Raw genomic sequence first — 11,064 nt, 5'->3', positions numbered from 1 at the left:
CAAAACGTTGAAAAACAAAATCTACAAATAGATTTATAAATGCTTATGGATGCAAAATATTGGTTAGACAGGAAGGGGGCAGTGATCCACTGTGAGAGTCGGAAAGTAAAATTGAAATTAAAAGGGGAAGAAGAGTTTATTCTTGTTTATTTTTTAGAAGAGATTTGATCGGATCACAATGTTGAGATTCAGGTGAGTGCAAACAGATACTGACAACACCATTTTGGTTTGCTATTGACAGTCGGAGAACTTAAGATGTGATCGTACCTTGTTGTTGCATTGTGATTTATTTTTTGGGTTGTTTTATGCACGATTGACTTTCTCTGTCTCTCACATTAAATTGGACATTAACGTTTTCCTTCCTTACTTTATGCTCTTCGCATTATTCCCACACCCTCTCCGTGAATCATCTTAACCTCCATGCTTCTCTCCAGTCTCCTGCTCACCCTGCTCCTCCACTCTGCCTGCTCGATGCTGCTGGGATGGGTGGAGTCTCCGGGGTATCCCAGTGGATACTTGCCCCATGCCAGTCTAAACTGGAGCAGGTGTGCCCCCGAAGGTCACATCCTGTCCATCAGGCTCCTCCACCTGGACCTGGAGGACAGCCAGGACTGTGAAAACGATGCTGTGAAGGTCAGGGGCCATGATGAAGTTAAAAGAAATCGAGGCGACTGCTACTCTTAATCATACCCTCCGCAACATCCTTTACTGATTCCGTCTGCTTTCTCCGATTCTAGGTTTTTTCGAATGGAAACTTAATTTCTGTTCTGTGTGGAAAAAGGGAACTTGAGGAGCTTCAGTCCGTGGTGAATCCCTCGCTCCTCTCCTCCCCGGGCGGCTGCCTCTCTCTAACTTTCCACTCAGACTACTCAAACACCAAGAGGCACACTGGCTTCAGAGGCTTTTACACTCTGCAAGGTAACACACAGAGCTGTGTACTTCCCACCAAAGTCCATTGTTTTTTTGTGTTTTTTATTCGTCCCCATTACCCAGGACAGCACACACTTTGTGTGTTAATGAATGTAAATACTGTTGTAGTCAGGTCGCATTTTTAAGACCACAATTCACAATGGTTGCCGTTTAAAGCTGCCAAAGCTGACTTTGAAACAGCTTGACATGTTTTTGAGGTCATAAATATAAATAGCAAAATGTATCAAAACAAATCAGTGTACATAATAAATTTTTTCAAAGGTGAAAATTAATTTGCAATTCGGTCTGCAATAAAAAAGTATGTAATTATTTTAGAAATGATTGACGAGAAAGCATAGACATCGAAAGAGTGTTTACCAATGAGACTTTCAGTTTCAATTCCAAGGTGCTGACTGATGTTTCATATAAATCATGTCTGACAGGCTCAGAACACAATCTTGGCTATTTAGGAGAACATTATTTTAATGCAAAACTTAGATAAAAATACATTTGTAAATCTACTTTAAATAGTTTATTATATCACCTTTATGATGAAAATTAAATGGCCCAAGAATGTAGAATCTCTCTAAAATTGAAAAAGCAAAAGGTTTTGGTTTGAGATTCTGCTGAGATGTTTGGATGAAGCTGTTCAGTGCTGGCCTATAACTAAACAGATCATAAAATCGATCACCTGACAGCTCACAGTAAAATGATCATCAGCAGGGTTGTGGAATCACTGTAAGATGAATATGAAATGATTAAAGTGTCACGATTTTCTGCATTCTGACCTTTAGTCAATTTGCTCTCTCAGACTTTGACGAATGTGAGGACGACCCAGAAAACGGATGCAGCCAGTTCTGTCACAACATCATCGGAGGGTACCGGTGCACCTGTCGCCACGGTTACCACCTGGGCCCGGACAAACATACTTGCACCGGTGCAAATTAATTCTAAATCGTATCAATATTATGGAGTTACTAGACAGAAACAGAGGAGACACATCGAGGAAGACGTAACAAAACTGAAACATGAAGTGAGAAGGAAGAAATAGAGGAAGCAGAAGCAGGGAGTGGGGGGTGGGAGGGGGGCAGGGCGGGAGAGAGAGAGAAGAATAAGATGAGGAAGATACTGATTGTGTCATGCTTATAATATAGTTAATTAAAAATGATTACGGTGATAACAACCAAATCTTATCTTCAACACAGTAAAATGTAGCAAGGATCTGTTGGGACTGAATAAAGGCCACATAACCAGCCCTTCCTGGCCCGGATCGTATGCAGAGAATGCCAAATGTCAGTACACCCTGTCAGTGGAGGCCCACCTGCAGCTGGAGCTGCACTTCTCCGGGCTTTTTGATGTGGAGCAAAGCCCCGACGGTCAGTGCATAGACGCACTGAGGGTAAGTGCTGAGTCAGAATGTAAATGCTGTAAATGCCACATGGAGTCGTGTTTCTGCCAAAACTTCCAGCTTAGCAGAGCAGCGAACAAAGAGGAAGTTCACACACAAAAATGTCGAAACCAAGGACTTGGTAGCTCGTTCACATCCTATTTTGGACATTTCCATGGTTTCTCTGTGTTAAAGGAACAGTGGGTACAGTGCCGCTAAAAACAGTGTTTATAAAAAGTATGGCCTCACCCAACCTGTTTGATGCTGATATACAGAAAATAGATTTACAAACGGATCTAAATTAATCACAGACATAAAAAAACAAACTACTCAGTGTATGTATTCCACACCTTCCAAGTATTTTGTATCTTTACAGCCTTGAGTCTGTGGCTCTATCAGCTTTGCACATCTGGACATTGCAATTTTTCTCCACTGATCAGGATCTAGACTCTGACTCCAGGACACCAGAACATTAGCATTATTGTTTTAAAGCCATTCCTGAGTGGCTTCGTGTTCAAATTCTGCACACTTTTAGAACTTTTGAGAGACTTCCTGAGTCTGCATTTGGGTGTTGCCAATTCAAAACCCTATCCCTTTGGCTTTATGATTTACGATTTGGCTTTATCATTATTACAGGCACTACATACATTGTGCCTGTTTCTGTTTTCAGTGAACAGAGCAGAGACGACGTGACATTGTGAGACATCACCTATGTTGTTTTTATTGCAGATACAGACTCCTTCTGAGATTCTGGGACCATTCTGTGGTCACACGCCTCCCCCATCTCCCCTCCTCACTCACTCACATCACGTCATCGTCAGCTTCACGTCTGACGGCTTTGGCACCAACAAAGGCTTCACTTTCGACTTCAAGACCAGAGGTACCGTGGCCTCGTGCTCTGTGCCATAGCGGTGAAAAGAACATTTGTTTTGGTTACTTTGTTAGAACCTCATCTCCAATAAATGCTCTTTGACATGTTGATTTCAGGCAAGGTCTGTCGGGCAGCGGTAACCTCACACTCCAGTGCGACCCCTCTGGAACCAGAGTATCATCAGGGTCAAACTGTGACAGTGACTTGTGATCTTGGCCATGTTGTGAATACTGTGAGTGCACGATGAGCCTTCAATAGCTCGATGTTTGAAGAAGTAAATGTTAAAGTAAATGTTGAGATAATTAAGTTCTCCTCTTGCAAGGCAGAAAGGCCTCCTGACCCTGTCATCACAGTATGTGACCACATGCCAGAGTACAGGCATTTGGGCCCCTACTTACCCCTGTGAACGTGAGTCGGACTCTTTTTATTCCTCCAGATCTTTTCTTATAGAAGGTTGTTTTGTCTTGTTTTAACTCTTTTGGTCCACAACTCCACTTTTTCTCACTTATAGCTGTGGATTGCGGTCGTCCTGATATCCCAGAAGATGGCATCCTTCAGTTGTTGGGCTCACATAACTCAAACACGCAGTACGAAGACCAGATCCAGTTGAAGTGCAGTTCTGAGTACTACACACTTGAAGGAGACGGTGATTTTTGGACAATTTCACGCTTTCCTTTTTCTTGCTAAACCAATTTTTAATTAAGCTAAAGTTTTCTGATTTCTCTGGTTGTTTCACCAACATGCTTCCTCCAATCTTTTAGACACATACACTTGCAGTGCCAACGGTGAATGGGTGTCAGCTGGTGGAGCATCACAGATGCCGAAATGTACTCCAGGTATGAATTCAAATATATTTATACAGTATATATTTATTTGCATTTTTTCCATTAGTAGTTATTAGCTATTGATGAGTTTTTGTGTACATCAGTGTGCGGGAGGCCTGAAAAGGACCCAGCGAGTGCAGGCAGGATTTTGGGAGGTCTCAATGCAAACCTGGGAGAAATACCGTGGCATCTTTTGATAAAAGAGCCAAATAGAGGAGGAGCATCACTGATCAATGACCGGTGGGCCGTCACAGCAGCTCATGTTGTGGAGAGGTTAGCGGAAACCTCTCTGCGCCTGTATGGTGGATTGGTCGATGGAAGGACGACATCGTCTGGATCGTCAAATGTTGTTGTCCTGGACAGTGAGAGGATCATAATTCACCCAGGCTACATAAAAGGTGGTACTCATGAGCAACACATCAATTTTGACAATGACATTGCTCTTATCAGATTTGCTTCCAGGGTGAATTTTGGTCCAAACCTCCTTCCCATATGTCTCCCAGAAGTAAACAGGGGCCTGGAGGAAAATGAGCAAGGTACAGTTTCAGGCTGGGGGATGACAGAAGGGAGGAATAATCTTGTCACGTCTCGTATGTTGAAATACGCTCACATCGGGGTCTACTCCCTTAAAGAGTGTCAGAATACACCTAGGACATCCGCTAACAGCCCCATGATTTTCACTGACAACATGTTCTGTGCTGGAGCGACGGGGAAGGACAGCTGCCAGAAAGACAGCGGCAGTCCGTTTGTTTCACCTATGTTGTCTTCAGGAAGAGGGCCTTATTATCTGACGGGCATTGTGTCCTGGGGTCCCCCCTGTGAGGAGAGGAAGTTCAAGGGTTATTATACCAAAGTTGAGAATTATGTGGACTGGATAAAGGAGACAATGGATAAGGTAGATAACTCCTAGAAAGGGAACAGGCAAGGGGCACACGCTGTTACTAACCACCACAATCCATTTAAGGACTGATTCAGATCTCTGTGATAACAAAGTTTATGATATTAAAAGATTTTAATCTTGTGATCAATGTACCAACATCCACAATCACAATGACAAAAACACATGATGACTTTTTTTTGTATTAAAGGAAATGTTGGCAAATCAACTTCAGAAAATGTGTTTTAATCAACTTGTCTTTTAATTGTTAGATTAGCAAAATATGTTTTCTTTCGGGGCGTCCATACACTGGAATATTTAACTACTGTTAACATAAATATTTGCCGCTGCTACCCTAAATGACAGCTTCATGCACGACTACAACAATCACCACCCAGATAGAATGTCATTTAAAAACAGACGGTATTGAACACTGTCATGCTGAGCCTGTACAGCAGCTTTTATGGAAACGTGTTTGTGAATAACGTGACCACAGTGAAGTTCCTGGCACATTGTGTCCACTAGGGCTAAAGTTTGAATTGATATTATAATATTGATAACAAAAAAATATAAACTATATATCTCAATATAGCAAATGCATGCAAAAACAAAAAACTAATCAAAGCATGCAACAAAGCGTTGCATGTCAAGCAATATATTGCTCTCTGTTTTAAATTAGTTCGCTCATCTTTAGACAAAATGTTTTACTTTCTTCAAATCATGAACACTAAACAATTCATTTGGAAACATTATCTTAATTGAAGCAATATGTATAAACATATATGCAGTGCATGTTTTTATGTTTTTGCTCTTACTCGTTCCTCTATATATTTATTTTAGTTGTCAGATGTTAAAAAACCGACATCAGAGAGATGGACGTGGTCTCAGATTGAGGAAGCTATGAAGCCACAAATGACAGTTAGTTCAAATGAATTCCATGTAATGGCAAGCAGCAATAAACAGGCAGAAGAACAAGAACACAAAATAACCCCCCCTGGTGGTGGAATGAGGCTTGTGAGCGAATGAGACAGTATGAAATAATAGGTGTATTAAATCTAAGAGAGGTTTAAAACTAAAATCAGACTAGTTCTTTATATTTTATCTAATTCTCATAATAAAGAAATGTTTAAAAGATGAAACAAATTAGGGGTTTTCCTCTACATTTCAAAGTCAAGCAGTCATTTTTATTTTGCCAAGACAAACAACACATATTCTTGGCTTCAACCTAGTGAGTTGCTAAACACATGAAACAACAGACTTTGTTACATGAATGTTTCACCGGAATCGGAGGCATTTGCTCCTACACCAGTGGATAAGTTCACTCACAGATACATTTAATCCGGAGATGGAGCAGACCTTCAGTATCATCTGGTAAATGGAATTGAACATTTTATATCCATTATATATTAGTTAGACATTATAGTTATATTTAAATAGTTTTTTGTTCTGAACATATTGCTTGATTCCAAAACTCACTTGCATTTATGTATTTTAAAGCTGCTTCTCATATTATCGAGCGTTAACTTCTGTGCAATTACTTTTATCATTATTAATGTTGTATAGGTTGATTGAGTGATCCGTGTCTTACTGTGCCATGTATAAACCTTCAGTAACATTATGTGGCAGCCACAGTTGTATTGACTGTGTCACTGTGTTTGTTCTCCTCTGTTTGCATCAACTTTGGACCAGCAGCTCAGATTGAGCACATACTGATAAACAGATCGAACTGACTCTGTTCATACACCTTCCCAGGTTTCTGTTGGTGTCAGTGTGTGAGTGCTGGCCGCTGCCCGACTCTGAGCCTCTGATGCACGGTGAGGTCCAGTCTCCGCAGTATCCACAGCCGTACCCTGCCAACCTGCTTGAGCAGTGGGACCTCAGTGTCCCCGAGGGCTTCCAGATCCGACTCACCTTCACACACATGGACATCGAAGCTTCTGCGGGCTGCTACTACGACTCCCTCACAGTCAGAGCCACATTTCAACACATATACAGTATTTCAACAAAAATGACAACAACGCTGTCGTTTTTTAAAATGTAATCTTTATTTAATCAGGCAAACTCATTGAGATTAAATATCTCTTTTTCAAGAGAGGCCTGAAAACGATTTTAAATAAAAGCAACAAAAGACAACCAAAATTAAAGACAGCAAGAGTAGACAACAGACAAAAATACAAGTACAGTAATACGAGCATATTGTGCTTGACATCTGAACATACGTGTGACAACCTGACTCAAGTGCACTTGGACACTTTCTCTACACTTACGTTGAACAGGATCTTCTGGTTAGTTATACATTAACACAATGAGCCTATGTCCACTACTAGCAGGCCATAAACAGAGTTTCTGAAATGCCTCTAATTCAATGGCGCAGTCTCTTTCCTTTCAAACAAAGCTGATGATACAAGAGTCAATCATCTGCTTGTGCTCTTATGCGCTGCCGCAGACACAGTATCCATTATGGACAAATCCGAGCAACAGCAAAGCACAAACTGCTGAGCAGGTTCCAGCAGGCAGGGACTCAGACACACTTGGTGTTTTCACAGCAAATTGTCCGCATCCTGATTAAGATTTTACTCTTAATACTGTACATTCTTCAGGTTCTCTATGATAACAAGGTCCTGGGAAAGTTTTGTGGCCACGAGAATTCTGCCGACGGGCACCATCCTGGCAACCAGCCCATCGTGTCACCAGGCAACAGACTCACCCTCATCTTCCAGACAGATAAGACCAATCCAGAGCATCACCAGAATGTGGGCTTCTCTGCTCATTACCAAGCAATGGGTTTGCACTTCTGCTTCCTCTGTCAATCTTTCTGTCGCATCCTTCTCTGCACAACTCAAATATATTTCACTGATGAATCACTTTTTCTCATCACCAGACATAGATGAGTGTTCTGCGCCCGCAGCTGGAGATGGCTCGGGTCCACTCTGCACTCAGATCTGCCTCAACACACTTGGGTCATACCTCTGCTCCTGTCACCACGGCTACGAACTTCGCTCAGACCAGCGCACCTGTTTGTGTGAGTATTGTGCAGATACACGCCACCCGTGTGTGTGTGTGTATGTGTGTGTGTGTGTGTGTGTGTGTGTGTGTCCTGATGCTGAGTCAAACTGTTGTAACTGAAGTATCACCAAACTGTCAGCAATGTTTATTTGAGTGGACGAATGCTGATTCTTCATTTAGGGGAAAACCCTTTCTTTATCTACAACACTGTCATACCTTCCTCTTCTTCTTGCCCAGTATCCTGTGCTGGTGGTATTTTTGATGAGCCAGAGGGATTTCTCTTCAGTCCAGGATATCCCAACTCCCCACCTCACGCCGTGTCCTGTCAGTACATCATTTCTGTAGAATCTGGCTTCATCGTGTCTCTCAACTTCTCTGACAATTTCCACATCGAGAGCGCGGACACCCAGCAAGGCCCAAGCTGTCTCCATCACTGGTTGCAGGTTAAAAACAAGCAGATTCCATGCATGTGTCTAAGGTTGTATAAATAAAGGCTAATCAATTGATCTGTCATACACTAAATAAACAGTGTGTATACTCTTCTCCTTAAAGCTGATCGTTCCAGACAGAGATTCCATGAAGCTATGTGGTTCAAAGAGTCCAGGTCTGATAGTCACAAACTCCAACACTGTCAAACTGGACTACCACACTGACGACGAAGGCCTGAGCAACGGCTGGAGCCTGGACTACAGTACACACAGTGAGAGGGACTGGAATGGCAGAAGAAACTGCAACTGAACATTTTGTCACTCAGTGAAATACACGTTCCACCTTAATGTCTGCTTGAAGCTGGTGGCTACAAATATGCAGTTGATGTTTAATGCACGTTTTCGCAGGGACGCAGTGTCCATTTCCTGGGAATGTAGCTGAAGGGAGGGTCACACCCATCTTGACCGAATATTTCTACAGAGACTACATCTTTGTGCGCTGTGACCAAGGATACAAGCTGATGATGGTTCGATGAAACTTTTTTATTACAACAAGCAATATTTAACATCAACAAAAAGCACCGTCATTGTTTCCCCCCCTCTTTTTGGCTGTTTCAGGATAGCCAAGAGATTGACAGCTTCTCTACCATGTGCCAAAGCAATGGGCGGTGGCACCTCCCTCTGCCAGAATGCCACAGTACGTCAAAACGATTAAACCACAGTTAATCCCTATGATTTGTGATGTGTCTCAACCACAAAAAACAAAACCTCGATTTATGTCCTTGAATGTTTTTTTTATGTTTTTTCTGCAGTAATTGATTGTGGAGAACCTGCACCTTTGTTGAACGGAGGGGTGACCTTCCTGTCCGGCTTTCAGAACCAGCACCGTTCTGTTGTTCAGTATCACTGCAATGAACCATTCTATTCTCTCCTTGGGGGCGTAAATGGTAAGACATTTACATGTAGTGTGCTCTGGTGTACAGACTTTTACAGTCTACGGTCAACATGTGAGGCTGTGGTCTAATTTATACAGGATATGTAGAAAATTGGATAAAATACACAAAACTATTGACCCGCAATGGGTAACTTAACATCAGTGTTTCAGTGCTGTCACTGACAGGTGTGGTTGGGTGTGTGCTGCAGCAATAACCACACCCAGTGATGTCATGGTGTGCCAACACAGCAGAGAGCACACTTATATCACTAAATTAAATTGCTCTTAAACCCAAGAATAACACCAAACCATATTTTTCTTTTGTCCGCGCCTGCTCCTCAGTTAGCTTCACCTGTGAAGCAGACAGAAAGTGGCGATCCAACCATGATGTTGTTGTCAGTCCAACATGCATACCAGGTATCGGTTTTCATTACACAAACAATATCTTGCGAAACCTAAACTAGATTTGTTTTTCTATAATTAGAACATAAAGTGTGTACGTCTGTGAAACGTCATCATGTGTGTGTACATCTGTGTCACATCCAGTTTGTGGCAAGCCAACACAACACCTCACTGGCTATCAGAGGATCATTGGAGGCAGTATCGCTCCGGACCATTCCATCCCCTGGCAAGTGCTGCTGAATGTGGATGGACAACGAGGAGGAGGCATGGTGATCGGGGACCGCTGGATCATGACTGCGGCTCACGTCGTAAAAAATGATGGAATTGCAGTGTCAAATGACACTGTTCGGGTAATTGCGCCCCCACAGTTACCTGGATGTCACCAGTCACATGTTTTCACGCTGACATTCATTTCCCCCTGTGCTGTTGATTCGCAGGTTTACATGGGACTTACTGACGTTCAAATCTTGTTGGCCTCTCCTGTTCATGCTGCCTCAGTCCACATTCACCCAGGTTACGACAACCCCAGCCGCACAGACTACAACAATGACATCGCCTTGATCAAACTGCAAAAGGCGATCACATTCAGCTCATCCGTTATGCCCATATGTTTGCCAGCACAGGACGCCTCATACGTCACTGGCATGATGGGGTAAAAAATACACCTGTTATGTTTTATTTTACAATGCTGTGTAATTCATTATTTATTTGACGTGCTTTTATTTTTCTGAACTCCGCCATTTTACTCTTTTTCACTCTTGTCTTAGTTTTTCCCCTTGATGTCCCAACATGTGAATCTTGTCCAGCTTTTAGACAGGATAATCTGATTTTCTTTTTTCTCCTGAGTTCACCATAACCATGTCTTCTGTATCTTTTTCAGACTGGTGTCAGGCTTTGGCATTACAGAAATTAACAACCGGCGGATTTTGACAAATAAGCTGAAATACGTGCAACTCCCTGTGGTGGAGCAGGAGGTCTGCAGTGAATCGATTCATTTGTACAAGAAGAAAAGGAACAACATCCCAAACCTGACAAACAACATGTTTTGCGCTGGAGTCCCTGAAGGCGGGAGGGACTCCTGCCAAGGTGACAGTGGAAGCCCCTATGCCCAGAGTGAGAACGGACACTTCTGGGCTGCAGGGATCGTCAGCTGGGGGATTGACTGCGGACAGCAGGGAACCTTCGGAGTCTACACCAAAGTCAGCAATTATGTGGACTGGATCCAGAAGACAATGCAGGAGAACTGACATCCTCCGAGTAGTTGGTTACAACCTGATGAGAAGAAGACATCTCAAATAAAACAAGAGAAAAGAGAAATAGTGTTGTCTTGTCTTCAGTAATGCATACTGTGTCACAAGAAATTGTACGCATAAAGGAAACCTTCCAGTTGATGATGAATCGATTCAGTGAATATTCCTACTGATCA

The 11,064-nt window shown here is 42.5% G+C and overlaps 1 protein-coding gene across 1 annotated transcript; it reads left to right on the top strand.

Moving 5' to 3' along the window:
- The first annotated feature begins 31 nt into the window (after positions 1-31).
- Positions 32-10,955, top strand: LOC118314842. The gene is made up of 23 exons (XM_035641554.2): positions 32-192; positions 435-633; positions 738-918; positions 1,721-1,846; positions 2,115-2,308; positions 3,026-3,176; positions 3,284-3,399; positions 3,494-3,575; positions 3,679-3,813; positions 3,929-4,003; positions 4,096-4,897; positions 6,621-6,834; positions 7,469-7,652; positions 7,750-7,890; positions 8,112-8,317; positions 8,427-8,574; positions 8,711-8,829; positions 8,921-8,999; positions 9,115-9,249; positions 9,579-9,653; positions 9,783-9,988; positions 10,076-10,290; positions 10,519-10,955. Exons 1-23 carry the CDS (start codon positions 179-181, stop codon positions 10,883-10,885), a joined length of 4,164 nt encoding a protein of 1,387 aa, XP_035497447.2. The 5' UTR covers positions 32-178; the 3' UTR covers positions 10,886-10,955.
- The last annotated feature ends 109 nt before the right edge of the window (positions 10,956-11,064 follow it).

This window comes from Scophthalmus maximus, chromosome 1, assembly GCF_022379125.1.
Source record: "Scophthalmus maximus strain ysfricsl-2021 chromosome 1, ASM2237912v1, whole genome shotgun sequence".
NCBI lineage: Eukaryota > Metazoa > Chordata > Actinopteri > Pleuronectiformes > Scophthalmidae > Scophthalmus > Scophthalmus maximus.
The sequence above is the reverse complement of the archived record's forward strand: the minus strand, read 5'-3'. Positions and strand labels throughout refer to the sequence as shown.